The 21,546-nt window shown below is 34.8% G+C and overlaps 2 protein-coding genes across 4 annotated transcripts in view; both read right to left on the reverse strand.

The window, feature by feature from the left end:
* Positions 1 to 21,546, reverse strand: part of LOC145686532 (uncharacterized) — a 179,729-nt gene that overhangs the window by 37,839 nt on the left and 120,344 nt on the right. The gene's annotated exons all lie outside the window — the stretch shown is intronic.
* On the reverse strand, positions 12,513 to 15,600 carry LOC145684813 (uncharacterized protein F54H12.2-like). Its single transcript, XM_081757181.1, has 2 exons — positions 13,323 to 15,600; positions 12,513 to 12,645 (listed from the first exon to the last, which is right to left on the reverse strand). The coding sequence occupies exon 1, from the start codon at positions 14,633 to 14,635 to the stop codon at positions 13,325 to 13,327; it is 1,311 nt and encodes a 436-aa protein (XP_081613307.1). The 5' UTR covers positions 14,636 to 15,600; the 3' UTR covers positions 12,513 to 12,645; positions 13,323 to 13,324.

Here is a 21,546-nt window from a genome sequence, read left to right on the forward strand (position 1 = left end):
CAATGAAACTACTCCTGCGTTGTTTTCGCCTTGTGAGCTGGTGCTGAGTCCTGTTGGAACACGTAAGACTAATGTCCTCCTGATACCCTTTGGTCTCTGTTTTCACACCTTTTTTTTCTAAAATAAACGTCAGTTAGACCAGGGTACGATGCACGCAGCCAAACCATCACTGATGCAGGGTGATGACCTCGCTGGACTTACGGAACTAGCTCACATGCTGCAGAACTGGTTGTAGCATACACTCTATCACTTTGCCTTTTGAGCTGTTCTTTAACTGTGTAAATTTTCTAATCTGATTACAAACTTTGTCGATGCTTGTTATCCGCGTACTGCTGCATGACTACCTTTAATCTATCAAGTTGCATTTCCATCAAGCACTGATTTAATGGCTGGACTGTCTTGTGATAGACATGCATTCCTAAGTATTCATTGATCATCCTTTTCATTGATAATTGCAACATATTCATTTATAGGGTTGTTAGTTTCTATCTCCTGACCAGATTTCGAGGGATTCTTGCCTTCACTGCCTTAATGACACCTGGTGTCATAAAGGAGCGATGTCTACTTGTACAAAGTTTATCCTCGACAGCTTCATTTTATTGTTTCGTGGTACGATAATCGAATTTCTGTGTAATATTAAGTTTCTACTGTAACTTAAATCTGGTTGTATTCCTGAAGTCATCATTTCAATTATGGAATATATAATCGTATGGATAATTTATATTTATCCAATTATATACAATGAAATTGAATTTTCAGAAGATACACGACATTAAAATTGATTCTGAGAAGAAACCAGTTAAGTCAAACTATTTAAAATCCCCGCTCATTTCGAAGAACAAAGTTGTTAGCCACGTCAATAAATCAATCGGCTGAGAAACTACATGCCGTGGTTCTTAACAAAATTAAACGAAACAGATTGGTAGTAAGCAAAAGTAGATTAACATAATTACACATAAACACAGTGTTAAAAGTATATTTGCTCGTATGGCGCCAACGAATGAAATTCTTACGGCCATAGGTGAGGCCGATGGCAACAAATCAAATGAAGATGTCAAGCAGAAGTATGACATTTGCAGATATAGGTTCTTTTATCTAAGATTGGGAGTATCTTACATATTTTATAGTATAGCAGATATCACGTAGATCGTATTTTTCGTATTTAATATGTGTTTTCCGTGTTTAGAGTGCATAATTCTGAATTTTTTATCTTAATCCCAGAACTGTTACTAGGCTATATTCCAAGAACATTCTTTTCTCTAGCTCACGATCCCCCGAAAACGTACCCCCTCCCCTTGGGTTGCAAAGATTTATTGTCGTTCCACACTGCATACACTAAAACCTAGGCGTTATTCACTTGCGATCATTCGTCGGCTTCCTTTTGTCTAGACGACAGACATATTGTTGCAAAAGGCGCCAAGATATACACCAAGTTGTCGCGTGAAACAAATATATCAGTTTCGAGTTGATCTTCGTGTGAGAAGGTAGTGAAACGCTGTGTTTGTGTATACCGTAGGTGAAAAATATTTCTGCGTGAAATATTGACGTTTGTGTTAAACAAACATGCCGAGAACTTGCAACAATTCGACAGATTCATTCTGCTACATATGTGGGGAAGTGATTTTCAAGAGACAAAGTAGGTCATTATCACCATTCCTGACGACAGCCTACCATCTGTACTTCGGGTGTAAAATCGACGACCAGGATCGCGTTTGGGCTCCGAAATAAAGTTGTAAGTCGTGTGCGCGTACTCTCACAGGATGGTTGAAAGGTACACATAAATCGATGCCGTTCGAAGTACCTATGGTTTGGTGCGAGCCCCGTGATCATGTTTCAGACTGTTACTTCTGCTTGACTAATATAAAACGTTTCTCAAAAACATGTAGCATAAAATACAGTATCCTAAATTGGATTCCGCGAGGTGACCTGTGAAACGTGATGTTTGTGTGCCTGTACCCGTGCCACCAGATTCAGACACCTTGTGCAGTTTTTCATCCGATGAAGAACCTGCTGCTTCTGAGGATGTTGCACAATCTTCGAGTACACAGTCAGATCCCAATTACGCTCCAGTGCCTGATACTAATGAACCTCATGCGATAAGTCAGGAAGAGCTGAAGGATCTGATGAGAGACTTAAACCTTCTCAAGTCTAAGGCCCTGTTGCTTGCATCACGACTTCAACAATGAAATCTACTAAACCAAGATGTGAATATATCAATGTATAGGAAAAGAGAGGTAAGCGTAGTTCCTAATTTTACACAGGATGGTGATTTGGTGTATTGCAGTGACATTCCGTCGCTTATGGGACAACTGAAGTTGAACTACAACACTGAAGATGCTACTCGTAGATTCCTCTAGGATAAGTCTCAAGGCAGTGTTACTACACAATGGCAATGAAAAGCCAGCCATCCCTATTGCTCATGCTGTACATATGAAAGAAACGTACGAGAACATGCGAAACCTATTGCAGAAAATAAAGTACGAACAGTTCCATTGGTCTGTATGCGCTGACCTTAAGGTTATTGCCATCCTCACCGGTTCACAAGGAGGTTACACAAAGCATTCCAAGTTGTGTCATTGGGATAGTCGAGCCAAAGATCAGTACACCATCTTAAAATGGCCGCCAAGGAAGCAACTGGTCCCAGGGGAGATGAACGTGGCTAATGAACGTCTCTTGTGGATCCGGAGACAATATTCTTACCACCCCTTCATATCAAATTAGGGCTCATGAAGGTTTTCCTAAAGACCCTGAATCGGGAAGGTGAAGAATTTAATCATCTCAGAAAACTATTCCCAAGACTCAACGAAGCCGAGGTGAAAGAAGGTGTTTTTACGGCACCTCAAATCAGAGACGATTTTAAGAATACTACATTTTCTTCTAAGCTTAATGAAGTGGAAAGTGAGGCTTAGGAGGCCTTTCGAGAAGTGTGCAGTAACTTTCTAGGAAATCATAAGTCACCTGATTACAAAGACATTGTGGGCAGGTTAATTACTTCATTTCGTAACATGGGATGTAATATGTCCCTAAAGTTACACTTCCTGCATTGCCACCTGGACTTCTTCCCTGAAATGTACAGCTTGGGGGAGGTCTCTGACGAACACGGGGAAAGGTTTCTCCAGCATGGAGAGCGCTACAGTGTTAAATGGTGTGTGAATATGTTGGCAGACTTCTGTTAGAATGTGACACGCGAAACACCCTGAAGAAATTACAAGAGGAGTAGGAAAACCAAGTGACACATAAGTGTTAAACTTCAACTTTTTATGCAAATTTATCTGCATAATTTATGTTGATATTTAAATTATAACGTGCAAATTATTATGGGTGGAGAATAGCATCTTTGGGCGGATATTGAAACAATCCCCTCCTCTCTGAAAACTGGTACGTCCTGGACAAAAAACGGGTTACGGATTCGAACTCAGGAGCTCGAAACCTAAGGAATCACCTATTTTCTTTCGTGGGAGCGAAAAAAAGTTTCAGTTTGGCGACCAACGTTATCCTCTGGGCATGATGATGTATATAATGGACAATTTTGATTGTAATGTTACATCCAAATATGGATATACAGTGATAATTATATAGCGTTTCAGCTGCTCCAACCTGAAACGCTACAAAATAACATCTCGAAAGGCAAATAAATATATAAATCCCATTTTACATATGAATTTCCCACGCTGTACTAACTAATAATAATAATAATAATAATAATAATAATAATAATAATAATAATAATAATAATAATAATAATAATAATAATAATAATAACAGAATCCGTAGTTTTTAAAGAACAAATAATAATTAGTGTGTATGTAATTTAGAAGTGTGAATATGGTAGTTAAAATGGTATAGTACTTTACTCTTTACTCTTTTCAACTTCTGCGTGAATTATCAGTAAATTTCGATCTTCGACGCTTATGAAATAGAATATGAACAATAATTTCTTTAATTGGAAACAAGTACATTTTGTTATCCTGTCAAAAATGCAGTGACTCCGTTAGACCTCTGAATCATCACCTTATACTGAACCGAATGATACTAGAAAAGTTTCGTTAAATATTTGGAAATGTGTGTTTTGTTTTCTTCTTTCCTCAAATACCAAAGCGCAAATTTCGTTTCTTGCCACTTGATTTTTAAGATTCATATACGATTCACTAGCATGGCCATTGTCGATAACAAAGAGAAGATTTGAGACTAAAAGTTGGCAACACTGACGCGCTTCTTAATGATTTATTATGGCTACTTCCCCCACGTAGAGATTTTATTTGGCGAGGATTATACATATAGTGAGGAACCCCATATGTATCCCTAATTTCGATGAAACTTCCTTTTCTTCCATTCCAATATTTAATGTTAAAAAAAATCCCACTAAACGGAATTTCCCCCATAGGTTCGCATCACTAATACCGTTTCAGTTCTTTCCAAAAGAGGACTGGATAATTGCTTAAACAGTATTCTACACCATTCTAAAAATACATGTAATACCATCATTGTTAGGCGAAATAACTAATTTTTAAAAAAAACTTTAGTTTGCGCTAGTGCAGCGAGAAACGTCTAGCATGTGTTGCTATTTTGCCCCGGGCGTGTGTGTATAGTGAGTGTAGTGAATGAAAAATTTAAGAAGTCGGAAGTTGTGTGGTTAGTGTAAAGGATTTTGTGGGTTTAGTGTGCTGCAAGATATGGTGGAGTTCGTTGGTGAAAACTGATTGGCGGTTTTAGTAATGTGGTGAAGATTGTGCAGAAGTTATGTTGGAGTAGGATTATGAAGAGAGCTTTTTGATCTTGTTTTTGTTTTATTTTAGTATTTTTAGTACATTGTTTGGAGGGATGTAAGATAGTATTATGGACATTCGAGAGTATTTTATCTTCATTACTGTGGTTACCAGCAAAGAATTGCTTTTGAAGATTTTTCTACTGATTGAATTTTATGATCACTTCTCTAACAAGCTGTAGTTTTGTTGTTTTTTTTTTCAAATATAGTTTAGCATCGTCTTTATAATATTAATTTTTCATAGCAAATAACGTTCTGTTCTTGGCACATCTGTTATCTTTCTGAGAGAATACAGGCTGTGTCCGTATAGTAGTGTGGATCTGTTACCCATTTTGTAAGGTATGTTTTGTTCTTGGTGCTCATTATGCAATTACTACTGATACGACTGACGGTGAGGATGTCCTTTATGGCCCTTTTCCTAACAATTTGCACGTGTGCGTTACGAATGAGTCGCTTATCCAACTGTATACCAAGATATCGTGCCGTGCTTGATATTGGAATGTCCTGGTTGAATATCCTGATCTCATTGCTTGTGTTCTTAATTGAATGTCTGCATCTTCTGGGAGGGATGAAGATAATGAACTGTGTCTTTTGTGAGTTTAACTGCAATTTCCACTTAGTACACCATTTTGAAAATTCTAAGATTTGTTTGTTGAATCTAATGGTGAGTTTTGTGGAAGTCAAATAGATTTATCATCGGTGAATACTCCAACTGGGTGCAATAGTTAGAGGAGTGTCATTAACATATAGAAGATAGATAGATTAAAGGTGCTCTTCTATAGTGGAACCCTGTGGGACTGCTCGTTGAGTGCTTATGCTATTCGAATGCTGATTGTTGAGTCGTATTTTGGTAGTACGCCCGGCAAGAAAATTGTGAATCCACCTGAGAGATAGTGGTAGTGAGAGATAGTAGATATCCTTCCTCCTTGTAGAGAAGATCATTGTGCCAGAAGGAGTCAAAGGCGCCGGTAAGATCCATGAAAGGTGCAGCAGTGTTGTGCTGTATAGCAAAAGCATTTTGGATATCGTGATATATTCGTACCAATTGGTCTATACAGCTGTGATTGGATCTGAAACCAGTTTGTTGTGGTATTAGTAATTTAGTGTGCATGAGATAGATGTGAAGGCGGTTTACTAAGATCATTTCCATGAGTTTGGAAAATATTAGTGACGGTTATTGGCCGGAGGTTGCTGGAGTTGCTTATTGATTTGCCTGACTTAGGGAGTAAGATGGTGCTTGAAGTCTTCCATGATGTGAGAACATATGCGACATGCAGACTGGCTGTATAGAGCCCTGCCAATTTGGTATGTAGTATATCCGGTGCAGCATTTAAATGATGTGTAGTGATGTCGTCAGGTGGTCCTAGTGCGGTTTTCCTCAATCGTTTCATGGCGTTCTCAACTTCTGCGGGATAAACAGGTTCAAGTAATTTGGGGCTTTGTGGATAATGCTGGTCTCTGAGGTCAGCTACTGACAGGTCCTCATGGTGTGAGATGATGTTTTTGATGATTGGAGCTAAGCTATCAGTATTTCGTTGTGTTCCTGTAGTGGATGGGGTTTCCTGGAACTTATTTGTTAGTATCGTGGCCAAGTATTGTAGTTTATCTTCATCGGTAGGAAAATGTACACCATCGATGATATTGGGGAGTTTCTGTTCCCGCGGAGGTCTTATATTATTTCCTTATTTCTTGCCAGAACTTAGTGATATTGCGATTTTGCAATTCATTTAACTTTGTGCAGAATGTGTTCGATTTGTCTTCTTTTAGTCCTTGATCGTTAGTTTCATGGTTCAGTTTAGTTGGTATAACTCAAGTTTAGTAGTATGTGAGTGATGCTTATTATAGAGTTGTTGTAGGTAATGCTTATGTCGGATATTGCTGAGAGTGTCCCGTGAGAGCCGTTTCGTGACGGGGATTATTCAATTTTTGGAATGTATTCTTAGTCAGAGTATTTAAAGCGATTGGAGATCACATCGGCAGTATCTTGAATGGAGAGTGGAGTTAGTGCAATTGACATGCTTTGTAGAACTTTTTGCAATCTTGCTCTGTAGCCTCCCCAATTTGCGGGCTTAAATCCTTGACAGTTCTATATATTTGATTGGCTGTTTTGAATTATGAAGAGCTGCATGTACATTGTGATCTGAGTTGATACTGTATGGCTGTTACCTTACAGATTTGCAGTACAGTAAACATTGGTAGGTTAACCCTTACTATAAAATAAAAACCTAACTGAAATAAATTCCATCTGTAAAGAATGTTAGAAAAAGGAACCAAATCTAACTGATTTGTTTAATTTTGTTTCTGCCAAATTGAATCCACGAGACCAAGTGTCACTGAAGATAAAGTCAAATTACCGTAGTTAAATAGTTATTATAATAACAAACGTTAATAAGAAATTTAGTATCAAGTGTTGCACTGACATCTATATTCCTTATTCCTTACCAAACACCATCCAGAGTGTTAATACACATTGATTTTTGTACACTATCTAAGCAAAAGATGTTTGTTTCACTTTGAGTTTCAATTAAATTCCTTTATTGTCATACGTATCGAACGAACTTTGCTTTTGTGTTCTCCTTTGTATGTCATAATTCCTTAAAGTATGCTATTTTGGAGCACATAATTGATTAAACATGGACGTCAATTTATACCGATATTGTTATAAATGTGTATTTGCAATAGGTTTTCCCCATTGCTTAATGTGGTCAGTGAGTGGTCGGTAATTATACACGAAATAATCCCAAGCTTTGGCAAAATTTAATACAAATAATAGGGTCTGTAAGAAGCCTATTATTATTATTATTATTATTATTATTATTATTATTATTATTATTATTATTATTATTATTATTATTATTATTATTATTATTATTATTATTATTTGTATATTTCCTCATCTTGGCAGGTGATATACAAATATACAAGTATATTAGTGCTCCTTAGTGTTTCTTGCTTTATTCTGTGGTTGCAGGAAGGTTCTGCAGGTGCTTCCCCGTACCTCTTTTATGCCCCTTTTCTTTAATTCCCATTGTTATAGAGACCTTTTTCAAAGTCTTGTAAAGCATTCCTGTATTAATATTAGTATTATATTCATTTTTTGTTTAGTTTTCCATCGTCTTCTTGTTTTGTGGTAGTTGTTGTGTGTATATAGGAAATTACTTTGATATAATGACAATAGGAAATTACTTTTAAAGTATTGGTTGATGCTGTTTATTAAACAATTATTTACCATTAATATAAAAAATGGAAAATATATTTACTCTTTATTGTATCTTTTAGTGTTTATATATTTTGCAAATTTTTTGGGTAAGCCCGTGCCTACCCGATCTACCCGCTAAAACCGCCACTGCCTCGCAGTACGTAAAAAGTGCCACAGTTCACATCCTCAAGACATGTTTGCCCATATTTTAAGCAAACAATGCAAATTCATGCGTAAGACAGCCTTTATCCCCGATTAACTGACCTTTTGATTTGATTGAAACTACAAAAAACGTACAAGTATTTCAATATTGATATTGATATTTTGTATTGCTGCTACTTATATTGACAATATAAATATGAAAATAGAAGTATATATGATACTATTGCATATAGTACAGAATTATCTATATAAGATAAATTAGCGCATAAAGTGATGCCGTATGCATCCTCTTGCATTGTTCACTTAATATATGGCCAAACATGTCTTGAGGATGTGAACTGTGGCACTTTTACGTACTGCGACTCTTAGCATGTTAGAGATGAACTACTGAAAAAGTGAATAAAATCTTGATGTGAAATAATTTGATATTAAGTTTATTTTGCGTTCGTTTCAGTTACAATGTCAAACGGCTTTCTCGCAACTGAGTCAATCAATTTTCCATTTTCCCGCATTTGTTTAAAAAAAAAAGTCATTCCAAAATAAAGTCATTCCAATAACTAACTAACTAACTAACTCTATGGCCTATGGAACCCGGAGGTTCAATGCCGGAGAAAGAATAACACTTCTGATAAAGAACTGTATCCTCGTCATTTTTCCGAGAACAAGAAGAAGAAGAACATTTAAAATTTATGATGAAACTTGAAGAAATAGTTATTCTTCTTACAGCCTCTGTCAGAATTACCAAACAGATTATTACGAATGCAGGACAAAATTCAAGACTACAAAGCCCAAGGAAAATTCAAACAAACCGGACTAAATTCAAGCGAGAAAATCATAGGCGCACATTAATAAAAGAATGATTATTTTTTCTCCAACTATTATGCATCTAAAATGTTATCTGAAATTCTTCACTTAACGGAAATAACATTTATTTTTAAAATGCTGAAAACCTGATAAAAGACGTAAGACTGTTATAGTAAGTATATACAGTATTTCACATTTTGATCTTTGCTTTTAAAAAAAACTTGATCAGTATTTCAGAATTAAAATAAATGTTTATACATTACTGAAAATAAAAGACTGCTATATGCTACCACACAAGAACGACTTTTAAAGAAAAAAAATTAAATAGCATCACAGTTACTTTTCGTAATTAAAATGAATGGACTTAGTGTAATATGCTAAACGTATTTCAAATTTATTAAAGGTATAATAAATAGGAATACCCAGAACTTTTCATATGGATATGCGTGAAAGTAATTAAAGTTAATCTACTCTTTTATTATAACATTTTGACGTTTTATTGAGTTTTTAGCATTTTAAAAGAAAGAAAAGTTATTTCAGTTGAACAAATAATCAACATTTTAGAATATATGACAATTGAAGAAAGAAAGTAATTCTATATGGTGAGCACTGGTTGATTTTGTCCCTTGGATGTTGTCCTTGTCAGAATTTTCCTTGCAGTTTGACCGCTTGGATTTAGTTCCCGCCCTCGCTACTACAGCCATTTTATACATGAGTTCCGATCTACATACAAACACGCTAGGAGTCAAGCTTTTCAGTGCTGCATTTCATTAACATTTTCCTCATCCCATTGAATTCCCTGTCTCCAAAGATTAGGCAGAAAGGGAATTCAGTTCTGCCTAAAGATAAGATAATTTAAAATATTTTCTACAAAGTCTTGGAGGGCTTTTGGGCAGAACGAGAATGAATCTTTTTAATATTGCACCCTCCTAGTTGGGGGTGTAAGAAATGTATTTAAGGAGGGTCTCCGAAAATATTAGGGTAATGCTGGGGGAGTGTTAGGGGGTGTAGATAAACCACTGGAACAGTATCAGTAACATCAGTTTTGAAATAACTTTCCAGATCCGTATCAGTAGATGTCTCCGCGTATAGAAGGCCGAGTCATCAAAAAATTATCTTGTTTTCCTAGAATTCGGTGTCATTTCCTGGAATTGGGAGGCAAGTTTCGACAAGCCTTTGGTTGCTATGTTCATAGCCTTTTACGGGTAGTACAGAAGCGCGTGGGAAAATTTTGGTTTATTTGAACCCCCGTTACCCCCTACTCCTCTTTAGTTGCTATGTTCATAGCCTTTTACGGTTACCACAGAAGCCCGTGGGAAAATGTTGATTTGCTGTTGCTATGCTCATAGTCTTGGACGCCTGCTAGATGTAGAAAACAAGATAAAACATGAATTTTCGTGTTCTTGTCGTTTATTGGTTAATAATTTGAATCCCCAAACCCCTCACCCCTCCTGCGAAGAGCGTAAGCGGAACGTATGTGCTTGTGTAGATCATTCTGTTAGCAGCTGTTGCAAAGGAAGAAACGTCAAAAATTTTAAAGATGTCATCGTCAATGAGTTTATTAGATAAGCTTAATAAGCCATCAATGGTACCCTTTACAAAAATGCGAGATTTGGAGATTGGAGTACCATTTCGTATTGTAAACTGTGAGATAATTACAACGGTATATGGTAGGAAGGCCTGTGTGACATTTGAAGGAGGTGAAAAAGTGATTTTACCTGGACGTTGTACTGAAAAATTGGAAGCAGATAATGGTGCATTATTAACGTATTTACAAAGTGGGAATGTCTGTTTAATATATAAAGGAATGAAGATTAATGTATCTGGACGTAACATGCACGATCTTGAATTTACTGAACTGGTTTACTCATCGTAAGTGTATGGTGACATGTACAAACAAGATGAAACATGAATTTTCCTCTTCGCCCCTCCTCTTCATGCATGCGCAGTCATCTGTATGCATAGTGTCGTTATTCTGTGCTGACCAGCGACTGAAGTAACATGTCTTTGAGTGCTTGTGCATCAACTATGGATACCAAGAAAGAGTACTTGTTAAATGTTGAATATGGACTTAATTCAATGAAAACCAAATTAATTTGCATTGGTCTGGATAGTGATACATTTGAACCAGTGATTCGTGTTGGCAAAGGACTTGTGTTTGGAGTGGAGTTAAATTTGGCAGAGTGGGAGAAACTTGTACATTTAACCCCATTTGTTACGGACTATTTAAATTCTCAAGTGGAAATTACATTTATAAAATCTCTTGGTCGAAAAAACGAACTGGTGGTACGAAAACTAATGGGTGAAAAATTAGTGATGTTAGAGAAGAAAGGAACACTTTATGCTCCTCGAAACACTGTGTACTTATCTTCAAGTGATTGGCTTTATTTCTTGGAAATATTACCGTGTATTGAACATGCTGTGAAAAACAGTAAAGTTTGTAGTGTTGTGCTACGTGAATATTTTGACTTGTGTACAGATACTATTCGTAATCATGTACAATTACAGTGTCTTACATGCAGAGGACTTGCCGGAATCCATACCTGTGTAGATGAACAGAGTATTATTAATGGTATGAACATCAGTTTTCCAAGTGTCTCTCTTGATAAGAACAGTGATGTGAACATTGATGGTGAACGATTAAAATTGGAAATGAAAGTATTTTGCAAACAAAAACTCATAGATTCAATAATGGCTGATTTATTTGATAGTGTATCGACACAGCCATGGTGGGGGGAAACCGAAACTCAACCTTCGGAGGGTATCAATGAAGTGAACGACTCTTCATAAAGAAGGAGAAATTGATTTGTTTTTCATGTATACGAAACAACGTAATATCAAATGTAATAAAAATATATATATAGTGGAAAGTGAAATGTTTTATTTGTGTGTGTGTTTTGTGTTCGTTTCATACACCTCAATATGTTAGGATTTTAAAATTTTTTATAAGAAAAAAATCCTAACATATTTTTTCCTTGTATATTATAAGTGATACGTATAATAATAATAATAATAATCATAATGAATTCAAATTCTTGAAATGAATGTTAAAATAAAAATTAGTATTTGAAATTATTATTATTATACAACTTTGTCTTAAGTATGATAAGACTTTTTTTAATTTTTAAAAAAGGAACTCAAATAATTAATATTAAAATTTTAAAAAACAAAAGTCCTATCATAATAATAATAATAATATTGAATTCACATACTTGATTTAATTTACGAAAGAATAACTGATTAAGTATTTGAATTCATTATTATTATTATGTAGTTATATGATTACATCATTGAATTAAAAATCAGTTTTAGAATCTTTTTTTTTAAATCACTATGAAATTCTTTAATTCAATGACTTAAAAACATGTTTTATGATATGTGTATTTAATTACATAACTGATCATAAAACATATTTATTTATTAGGAAACGGAGAAAATAAGAAATAAAACATTTGTTTTCAAAGAGAAAAAATAATACAAATTGTTTATTGCTGATGAAACTATTTACACAATTAAAACGACGGTAAGTATAGTACATTTTAAAAAAAAGAACGTTAGATTTTGTTTCCATTGTTCCTGTGATGATAACTTCACAACTGCCATATACTGTTCACTGATGATACTACTGCTGTTGATGTTGGTGATGAAACGTAGATACAAGTCAATCTGAACATTGAAGATGATGTCCATACACACGATGACGATCTTTTACTCTCTGAAATGAAAAAAAATTGAAAAAACAAACTTAAAATTTATTTTATCTATAATCATGAACAAATAATAATACATACAAACACATTATAATAAAGAAGAAGAAGAAGAAGAAATGGCTACCTGCAATAATATGAAAAGAAAGTAATCAAAACAAACGAAGAAGAAGAATGAAGACATGATTACCTGTAAAAGTAAATACAGCAAACGACGATCATTTTTTTCTGGAGTTGATGAGAAAGTGTAATGAAATTCATTTAAGGACTTTCCTTTAGCTTTGAAGCATAGGAAAAGATATGAATAATGTCCACATAGGGATGATTTCACACTTTGAATTTGTTTATTATTAAATGTATAAGAAGTGGAATTTCTACGTAGAAATTGAATATGATGCATTACATATGGAGGAAATCCAAATGTATCGAAGTAGTGGGCACGGCCATCAGTATGAATATATACGGAAATCCAGTGTGTGCCAAGTTTGTTCGAGGGATCTGTATTTATGATGATAGCTGCAGGTAGTGGAACATGTGCTGGTAATTCATTGGCTGCATATACGCCAACGAAATGATTGTGAAATAAAGAATTTGTTTGCAAAGCATTTAATAAATCTAGTGTAGAGGACATCATGTATAAAAATGCAGACATGTACATATATGATATGATATTTAAATAACGTACCTTTAAAAATCCATGATGATGTTCCTCTGATGATCCACTTCTAAGAGAGATTGGAATTCTCCATACACAATGCAGGAGATAGGTGCTGGTAGAGGCTTCGTAAAATGAACTTCCAGACGAACACACCCATGACGTATAAGATTCCAATGCTGCACAGCGCTGGCTTCTCCATCTTGAGTAATGTCGAAAACAAAGATAGTGTATCCTTGAGGAAAGTCAAGGCGAGGAATATTGTTGCCATGATTTGAAAAGTGAATGCCTGATCCACAGAATAAGGTATGGTATGAGGAAACATAGAGGTTGTTTTCGAAAATTGGTTGTAATGGTTTTGAAGGTACAGGTTTTCCATCAATGTATAGAGAGAAGAAATTGATGTCAAAATGTTTGAAATGAAATGGATTTGAAGTTATTGTTCCTGTATAGGCATCATTTTGTGTAAACGCCACAATCACTCGAGTTGGTAATACTCCCATAAATAAATTATCTATTGTTTTTGATTGAAGATCCTTTGGAATGACGAACGACTTCATTTGCACTCTTGTGAGAGGATATTTGGCTGTTGTTGATTGTAGAAGCTTGTTATGTGCTAGTTTTATTGTAGGACTAACATTAATCTTTTTAATATGTAAAGCAGCGTCTAAAATGTTCACTTTAGCTTCAACAGACGCATCACTAGCGATGAGACAAAAGTTTGGCTTTGCAGGAATTAACTTGAGACGTAATTCTACTCCTTGGATTAAAAATTTATCTTGATTAAAAATATCACAATGAAGATGTCCAAGCATGTCGAATTTTGCACTTTTTTTTGTTAATTCATAACGTTGTTGAAATCCTTTATTACCACTAGATGTTGCATCCATATGTCCAGCAGTATCTTGAAACCAGAATGCACATTGAAGATGAGTATTTTTAGCAGAATCATCATAATTTAACAGTTTTTCAATGTATGATCGATATGGATGATTATGAGATGGAAATGAAATCAGTTTGTTATTTAAATACACTTCCACTTCACTGAACATAGAATTTAAAAAGTCATTAATAGGAGCCACAGCTTTATCACTTTCACCAAATGCTGATCCATCAGGCTTAACGATTTGAGCTTCGATGTAAAGAAGAGTATGTGGTAGATCTATGTATTCATCACTTGTTCCTGGGATGACAAACTCTATAGGAGCATTATCAGCTAGTGAACTGATTGGTTTGTATGTAACAACATGATTATCCAATATACTGGTTTGCGTTGGTTTTGTAGAAAAAATATCTAGTTCACTTTTTACACACTCGCAGGATTGATGATGTAAGAAAGCCATAATGGTGATGATTTAATCAAAGATATCGTGTGATAACTTCCTCTTCTTATAAGACTGATTTTTCTTTGTTTTCTGTGTACGTTTCCTCTTGCCCTTCTCCTTCTTCTTCTTGCGCTTGATGATGTGTAATGGTGAAGGGTTAAAGATGGAATGATGTGTAATTCTTCTTTTCCTTCGTTGATATCCAGATCCTAGCATAGATTTCAGTTTATTTTTTGCTTTGTCTTGCAAGACGGATCTCGCTTCACCCATTCGTTGATGAAAGGATTCGTTAATAGGTTGATTGTCGATGATGACATCAGTAATAACGTTTGCTCCAGATTTTAATAATTCCTTTCCTACTGTTTTAGCTCCTTGTTTTACTAGTGGCATGACAGAACGAAATAATCCTCCAAGGAAACTTCCAATACCATGTCCAACTTGATAAGGGGAGCCAACATAAACGTTTCCAGTTCCAGAAAGAGCTTGTTTTTGATAATATTGTAAATATGGATTATTCATATTTGTCGATGTTGACGCACTGGTCGAAAATGTAGTTTAACGCATACAGTTCCGAAAGTGAATGCCAATGGAGAGCCTGTACTATCTCTTATATCTATTTTGATGTGTTCAAAATGCATCTTCTCTATAGGCACATAATGTGGAGGATTAAAAATTTCTATAACACTACTTCCAAATGTATGATTCACAGGATTCATATTTATGATACGTAATAATGGTGCTACTGTATCTCCAACAAATACAGATTGAATTATATCACAATACACATACATTGTAGATGGAAGTCCTAAACGTAAATTTGGAATGCTTTGACCTTGTTGCATATCCTTTAAATCAACGCTTGGATCAAACCCCAACATCGCACTAACACTTGGTGATAATGCAACGTCTACATCTATGTCTTTATGAAGACGTCGTATAAAACAGGTATTACTCTCACGAGTATAAGAAATATGTAAATTTGTGAATCTGTTGTACGTATTTATTATCTTTATCAATTCTGATATGTCAGTGTAATAACGTACAGGAATAGTTATAAATTTCCATTCATCACTTTTTGCAGGTTTGTAAAAAATTTTATTATTTTCGTCATTAATATTTAATATTGAATGAGGATAATGAATTTCAACAATAGCCACTTCCCACTTTTCATGGAATTCCATTCTTTGATGAAGTTTCGTAGTGTATGATGTTAAGGTGTTGTCAGGAAAATATTCCATAGAACTATTACTGGGAAGCGTAACGTAAAAATCTCCATCAGGTTCCATTGTACTTCTCGATCTTCTTTACGGATGATGCAGGTATCCAGGAATCGAAAGAAGAAGGATATCCTTTCCAATGAACAAGATATTCTTTTCTGCTGCCTTTTCTTCTTGTACGTATGATTTTATCTATGTAAAATGTCTTTGATAACGTCACAGGTTGTAATTCCTCTCTGTAAAATAATCCATCCAGTGGTTCCTTGTTTAAATCTTCAATTTCATAAACAGATGGATCTCTTGGTATTATCTTCTTCACTTTAAATATTTCCCAAGTCCAATTTTGCATATATCCTTTATCAAATGTACGTTTAGTTTTACTAATTCGTACTGTATCACCAATCTTAAGATGTTTTGAGAAATTTGGATTCTTTTTCTTCGTCTTCTTTATTTTATTATCATATTGATTATGCCATACTTGTAATAGGTTATTTTGAGAAACATTTGCAGGTGACATCTTTATGCTTGAATGATAACCTTCATTGTATGATTTCACAAGAAGAGGTAATACATTTAAATAATTATACGTTTGATACTTTGTAAAATACTTCCACATTTTTTCTTTTAAAGTTCTGTTAAAACGTTCTACAATACTAGCTTTTATATCAGGATTTTTAGTTGTAATATGTTTTATTTTGCTGTCCACTAAGTACTTCTGTATTGTTTTATTAGTAAACTCACTTCCTTTATCTGTTCGAAATGTAATTGGTTTTCTGTCTTTGAACACAATTTGCAATGCTTTTAAGACATCATTTGTACTTTTAGATTTTAATGGCACAGCCCATGCATATCGACTGAACACATCTATCACTGTCAGAATATAACGATATCCATCATTAAATTTATGAAGAGATTGAAGATCATTAATATCACTTTCCCACTCATCATCAATGTTATTCACTACATAGAAATCTCTTTTAAAACGACGACGTACAGGTTTGTGTAACGTATATGTTGTTTGTTGCAGTAACCATCTTCTTATACAATGTATAGGAATTTTCTTCTTTGTAGCTATCCACAATTTTTTAACAGTTGAAAACGAGGCAGGATGTGAAGGGTTGTAGTAAATCTTGCTTAACTGTTTGTTTACGGTTTCCACCTTGACCATACTGGACGTTTACAGGCACGTTTCCTTTTCCTTATAGGAGATATTACTTTTTCCTTTTCTTCTTCTTCTTCTTCTGCTTCTTCGTCGTCTTCTGCAAACGATTTCAGAGGTATTTTTTCCCTTGACGATGATGCTGTTGGTGATGCTTTAGTTCGTCGTAAAATATATGACAAACGTTTTGGATTTCCAATAAGTTCTTGAGGTGTGTTATTAGAAGATAAATAATTACAAAATTTCTCCCATCCCGGTGGATTTGTGTGTTTCCGGGGTCGCGACACATCAGAAATTAAATCTACAATGTGAGACCCTTCTAGTTTATCACCTCTGATGTAAACAGTTCCTTTATTATCCCACGTGATATTATCATCATGTTTCATTCTATGTAGTAGTAATTCAGCTCTTTTACGAAACATTTTGGGTATAGATAATAATATTTCTTCTTCTACTTCAGGCTTCTCTGATTTAGTTGACGTAATTGAAAGTGTCACAGGTTCTTCTTGTTTTCGTATTAAGTGTAAATATTTTTGAAGAATATTGTTATACTGATTCCACTTTTCTTCATCACTAAGCGATGATAACTGTAAAATCTCTTGCATTTCTTGATCCAAATTAGATTCACGTTTCTCCAGGGCTGATGATGATGATGATGTTGGTGCTTGTATACGATTCAGAACTTCAGGTGGAACTAAAATCATCTTCTTTGCGTGTTCCATTGTACTAACGGAATAGTAAACTTGATAATGCACCAGTTAAAATAGGAGCTAATAATGCCGGTAGGAATCCACCCTGCTGCTGTACTAATAAATGCTTCTTCTTCTTTTGGATGGAGTTTCCTTTCTTCACAAGATATCGAAGCGTCCTCTTGTATCGCTTTAATCTTGCTTTCTGTGTCTTTGTAAGAGGTACATTCCCTTTTAATACATTATAACAACATTCACAAATACTTCGAATCACTGAAGAGTCTGCATTGGCCAGTATAGCTTTACGTAGTTTAGGATTTGCTTTGCTCAGCGTACGAAGAAGATCTCCGTGTTTTACTCTTGGAGACATATTGTCAGAATGAAGAAACACAGTTTAAAACAAACATTATAAACACATCTTCTTCTTCTATTTCGATGGAACATAAACGTAATGATAAATATCATCAGGAAAAATATTTGTTTGAAAACGAAGTTCATCTGGCGTATCCTGTTTTAAATCAATAAAGAAATATCCATATGGTAACTTTGTTGCGTCGGTGAAACTTTCTTGAAGAAATTTTGGATTCTCAGGAGTTAATTGATAACTCAAATGTTTAATTTGTGATTTATCTCTTGGATTTTTAAATAATACGAGATAAGAACAATTCAAACTCATATCTCTGCTTCCTTTTCCCTGATGAAATATGTTTTGTGTAATAAATAGTACACTAAGATTTCTATGATGAGAACCCTTTGTAAAGAAATCAACTATATTGCGGTTCACTTCACACATTTGATCGTCAATAATAATAAGATGTGGTCCATTTTCAGGTAAAAAGTCTTTTGTTCGAGGTAATCCTTCAATAAATTGTACTTTTGTCGAAATTTCTCTGTATGCATTTTGCCATTCTGCATAGTACCAATAAATATGACGAAACGATGTATTAACCATACGTGATAAATTGGACAGGAATCGTATTACAAAGGAAGTTTTTCCACATCCACTTGGTCCGGCAACAATACATGAAAAAGGATGTTTCCACGTCGTGTCCATGTTAAAGAATATGATCATTCTTTCTTCATACGAATATTTATAAAGGGCCTTATTACATTTCTCTTCTTCTTTTGTTGGAAGTAGTGTAGCCATATGGAAGAGTATCATATGAATCTGGTATTCTACGTCGTTTAATATAATTTATCTTATAAATTTTTGTTTCGGGCATGCTGACGATAGTATGATCTTTCCTGCGGCAAATTTTTTTCTCATTGGTAATTTTAACTTCCGTGGGACGAGATTCTTCCTCTTCTTCTGCATCCTCTTCATTATCTACTATCATTTTCTTCATTACATCAAAATTTAGGTGTTTTGAAGATTCATAGTTTAATGAAAAGCCCCGTATCTTGCATACTTGAAACTCCTTCTGCGTGCTGGGATCAAAAATACGTAAACTGTAATTCTTCGGGCCCGCCGATACATATTCTGAAATATAGGCTTCTTTACCATATTCGAGGACTTCATTTGTTAAATCGCCTAAAAAGTCACCAGTTGGAATTGTACTTTCACCAGGTTTTTGCGTATAAATGACGGAATCAGTATCAAAATATAATACTCTTTCTTGTAGTTGATCTAAATATTTGTACAATTCTAATCTTGCTTGTGCTGTTGTGTATGCGGCTATGACAACATTTACTGTTGGTAGTGAAACAGGAACGTCATCGGTGTATTGCCAATATACATATAACATGTCATCATTTACTGGGAATATTTGATGAACATCTATATCATGAGATGTTAATTTTTCATATAATTCCTTGGGTTCATTAATAATGCTGACATGACCCATGTTCTCACGTTGACCAAATTTTCCCCAAAATGAATTTAGCATTAATTTAGCTAAACTTCTAAGTGCTGGATTATGTTTAATTTTGTTCTCATCTAGACGTATTCCTTCCTTTTCATAAAATTGCTGAATGTACTTCTTCTTTAATTCATCTGTTTCACACCATGATGGCCATCCACTTGCTTCTGTTTTTGCTTTCAGGAAGGTGTTTATGTATTCTGCAAATAAGCCGCCACTTTTTGTTTTTTCATCATATTGAACAACGTCATATGCCCATATTTCATGAATATCTATTATTTTGTATCCTTTTTCTAATGCCTTTCTTACTTCATCTGCTACCCATGTTCCATGTAGCACTCGGTCTTCATCGTTGTGATTACAAGGTGCTTGGTTTAATTCATCACAACATGTACGGCAGAGTGGAAACATCAATCTATCATTTGATTTATAAGGGAGTACAGGATGAAACAGTTGTTTTGGAGGCAAAATACTGAGCTTAACTAATCCTTCTACTTCTTCAATGGTGGGAATATTTGAATCTCCAGGCAAATAGATAGTAGGATGACGAATTGGAAACTTCTTAGTCTTAGAGATAAATGGGTACAATGAAATAACATCTTTGTATTTTATGGTCTCTCCTTCAGATTCTTGTGCTTTATGATACAAACGTATGGCATTCACACGTCCTCCATAAAAAGCGTCACGAGGTTTTAATGGTGTTTTCTTTGTATACGGATGATTACTAACATACTTCTTCATCTCTTCATTTCCTGCCAATTGTTTTTTAAATTCACAACCCCATATTTCATGCACTTCACAGCCAAAATCTTTTAATTTTTGGATTTTCTTCTTTGTTGCTTCATATCGAAATTCCATGGTATCTGTAGCATTGTTATAGATGGGTTTATCTCTGTCGTTAGGGTAGCAGTAGATACAACCATGTGTGAAATCGCCTTCATACTCCCAGACGTGTATTTTTCCTGTGTTGGGATCTGTCCATACACCATCTACTTTCATTGATGCTATTCGTTTTTCCTTACTACGTGCAGCATTGGTAATTTGGATGTTTCTGGTTTTTTCTTCCCAAGCTATCCATTGTACTGCTTCAACTGATTGTACATCTCTCCATCGATATCCGTTCTTTGGTATGATACCAATTGTATTTTCCTTTAAGAAATTTCTACGATATACCAAATTACATGCACTGGCAATTGTAATACATTCAAGTAAGGGATTGACATTAGTTTCAGATTCAAATGTATTCATAAATGAAATACAGGCTTGACGTAATACCTCGACATCCTGTACACAATACTTGATGAGTTCTTCTTTCATTTTAAAGGTATCGTTTTGATGTTCGGTATACCATTGGAGAAACTTGCGTCTTTCGTCTACTTTCATAGTATCTGCTCCATAATATTTAATGTCTGGAAGCGGCCCTTCATAGGTTTGGTTCTCACGTCGATTAAAGAAGTGTGGGAAATATCCTTTGCACGATTGAAGCCCAAATGCACCACTTAATTTACTTAAGGGCATAGGAAGAAAGCTTAGTGAATCGATGAAGGTTACGTTTCCTATTTTAAGAGAGAGAATTTTTGCTCCATTCATGATTACTTCTGGAGTCCAATTCATCTTCTCAACCATGGTCTTAATGATGAAATGTGCGTCATATCCCTTTGAGTTATGGGCAACACAGGTTACTGTTTTAATGTTTGGTCGACGTTGTTGAAGATGTTTTAGAAAATCTTCTATTACATTTTCTCCGTCAAAAATATTTTCTCGCTTTCCACAAATGACACAATCATTCTTGATGTTGTTATCTTCATAGCATTGGTAGCATACATGTTGACTAACCAAGACATTAGGTATATGTTCATATATGTTTGCGTCCTCGTCTTCTATTTTCGTATCTTGTGTGCATTCAATATCATAAAACAGAATCATAGATTTCTTCTCCACGATGATTTTTTCATTGGCTTTTTTCGATTTTCTTCTTTCATTCACTTTCATGTAACATTCATGA

Source organism: Thermobia domestica, chromosome 5 (genome assembly GCF_964235325.1).
Source record: "Thermobia domestica chromosome 5, izTheDome1.hap1.1, whole genome shotgun sequence".
Lineage (NCBI taxonomy): Eukaryota > Metazoa > Arthropoda > Insecta > Zygentoma > Lepismatidae > Thermobia > Thermobia domestica.

Coding starts and splice junctions, on each gene's coding strand:
- LOC145684813 (XM_081757181.1), bottom strand. CDS start 14,635: ATGGCTTTCTTACATCATCAATCCTGCGAGTGTGTAAAAAGTGAACTA.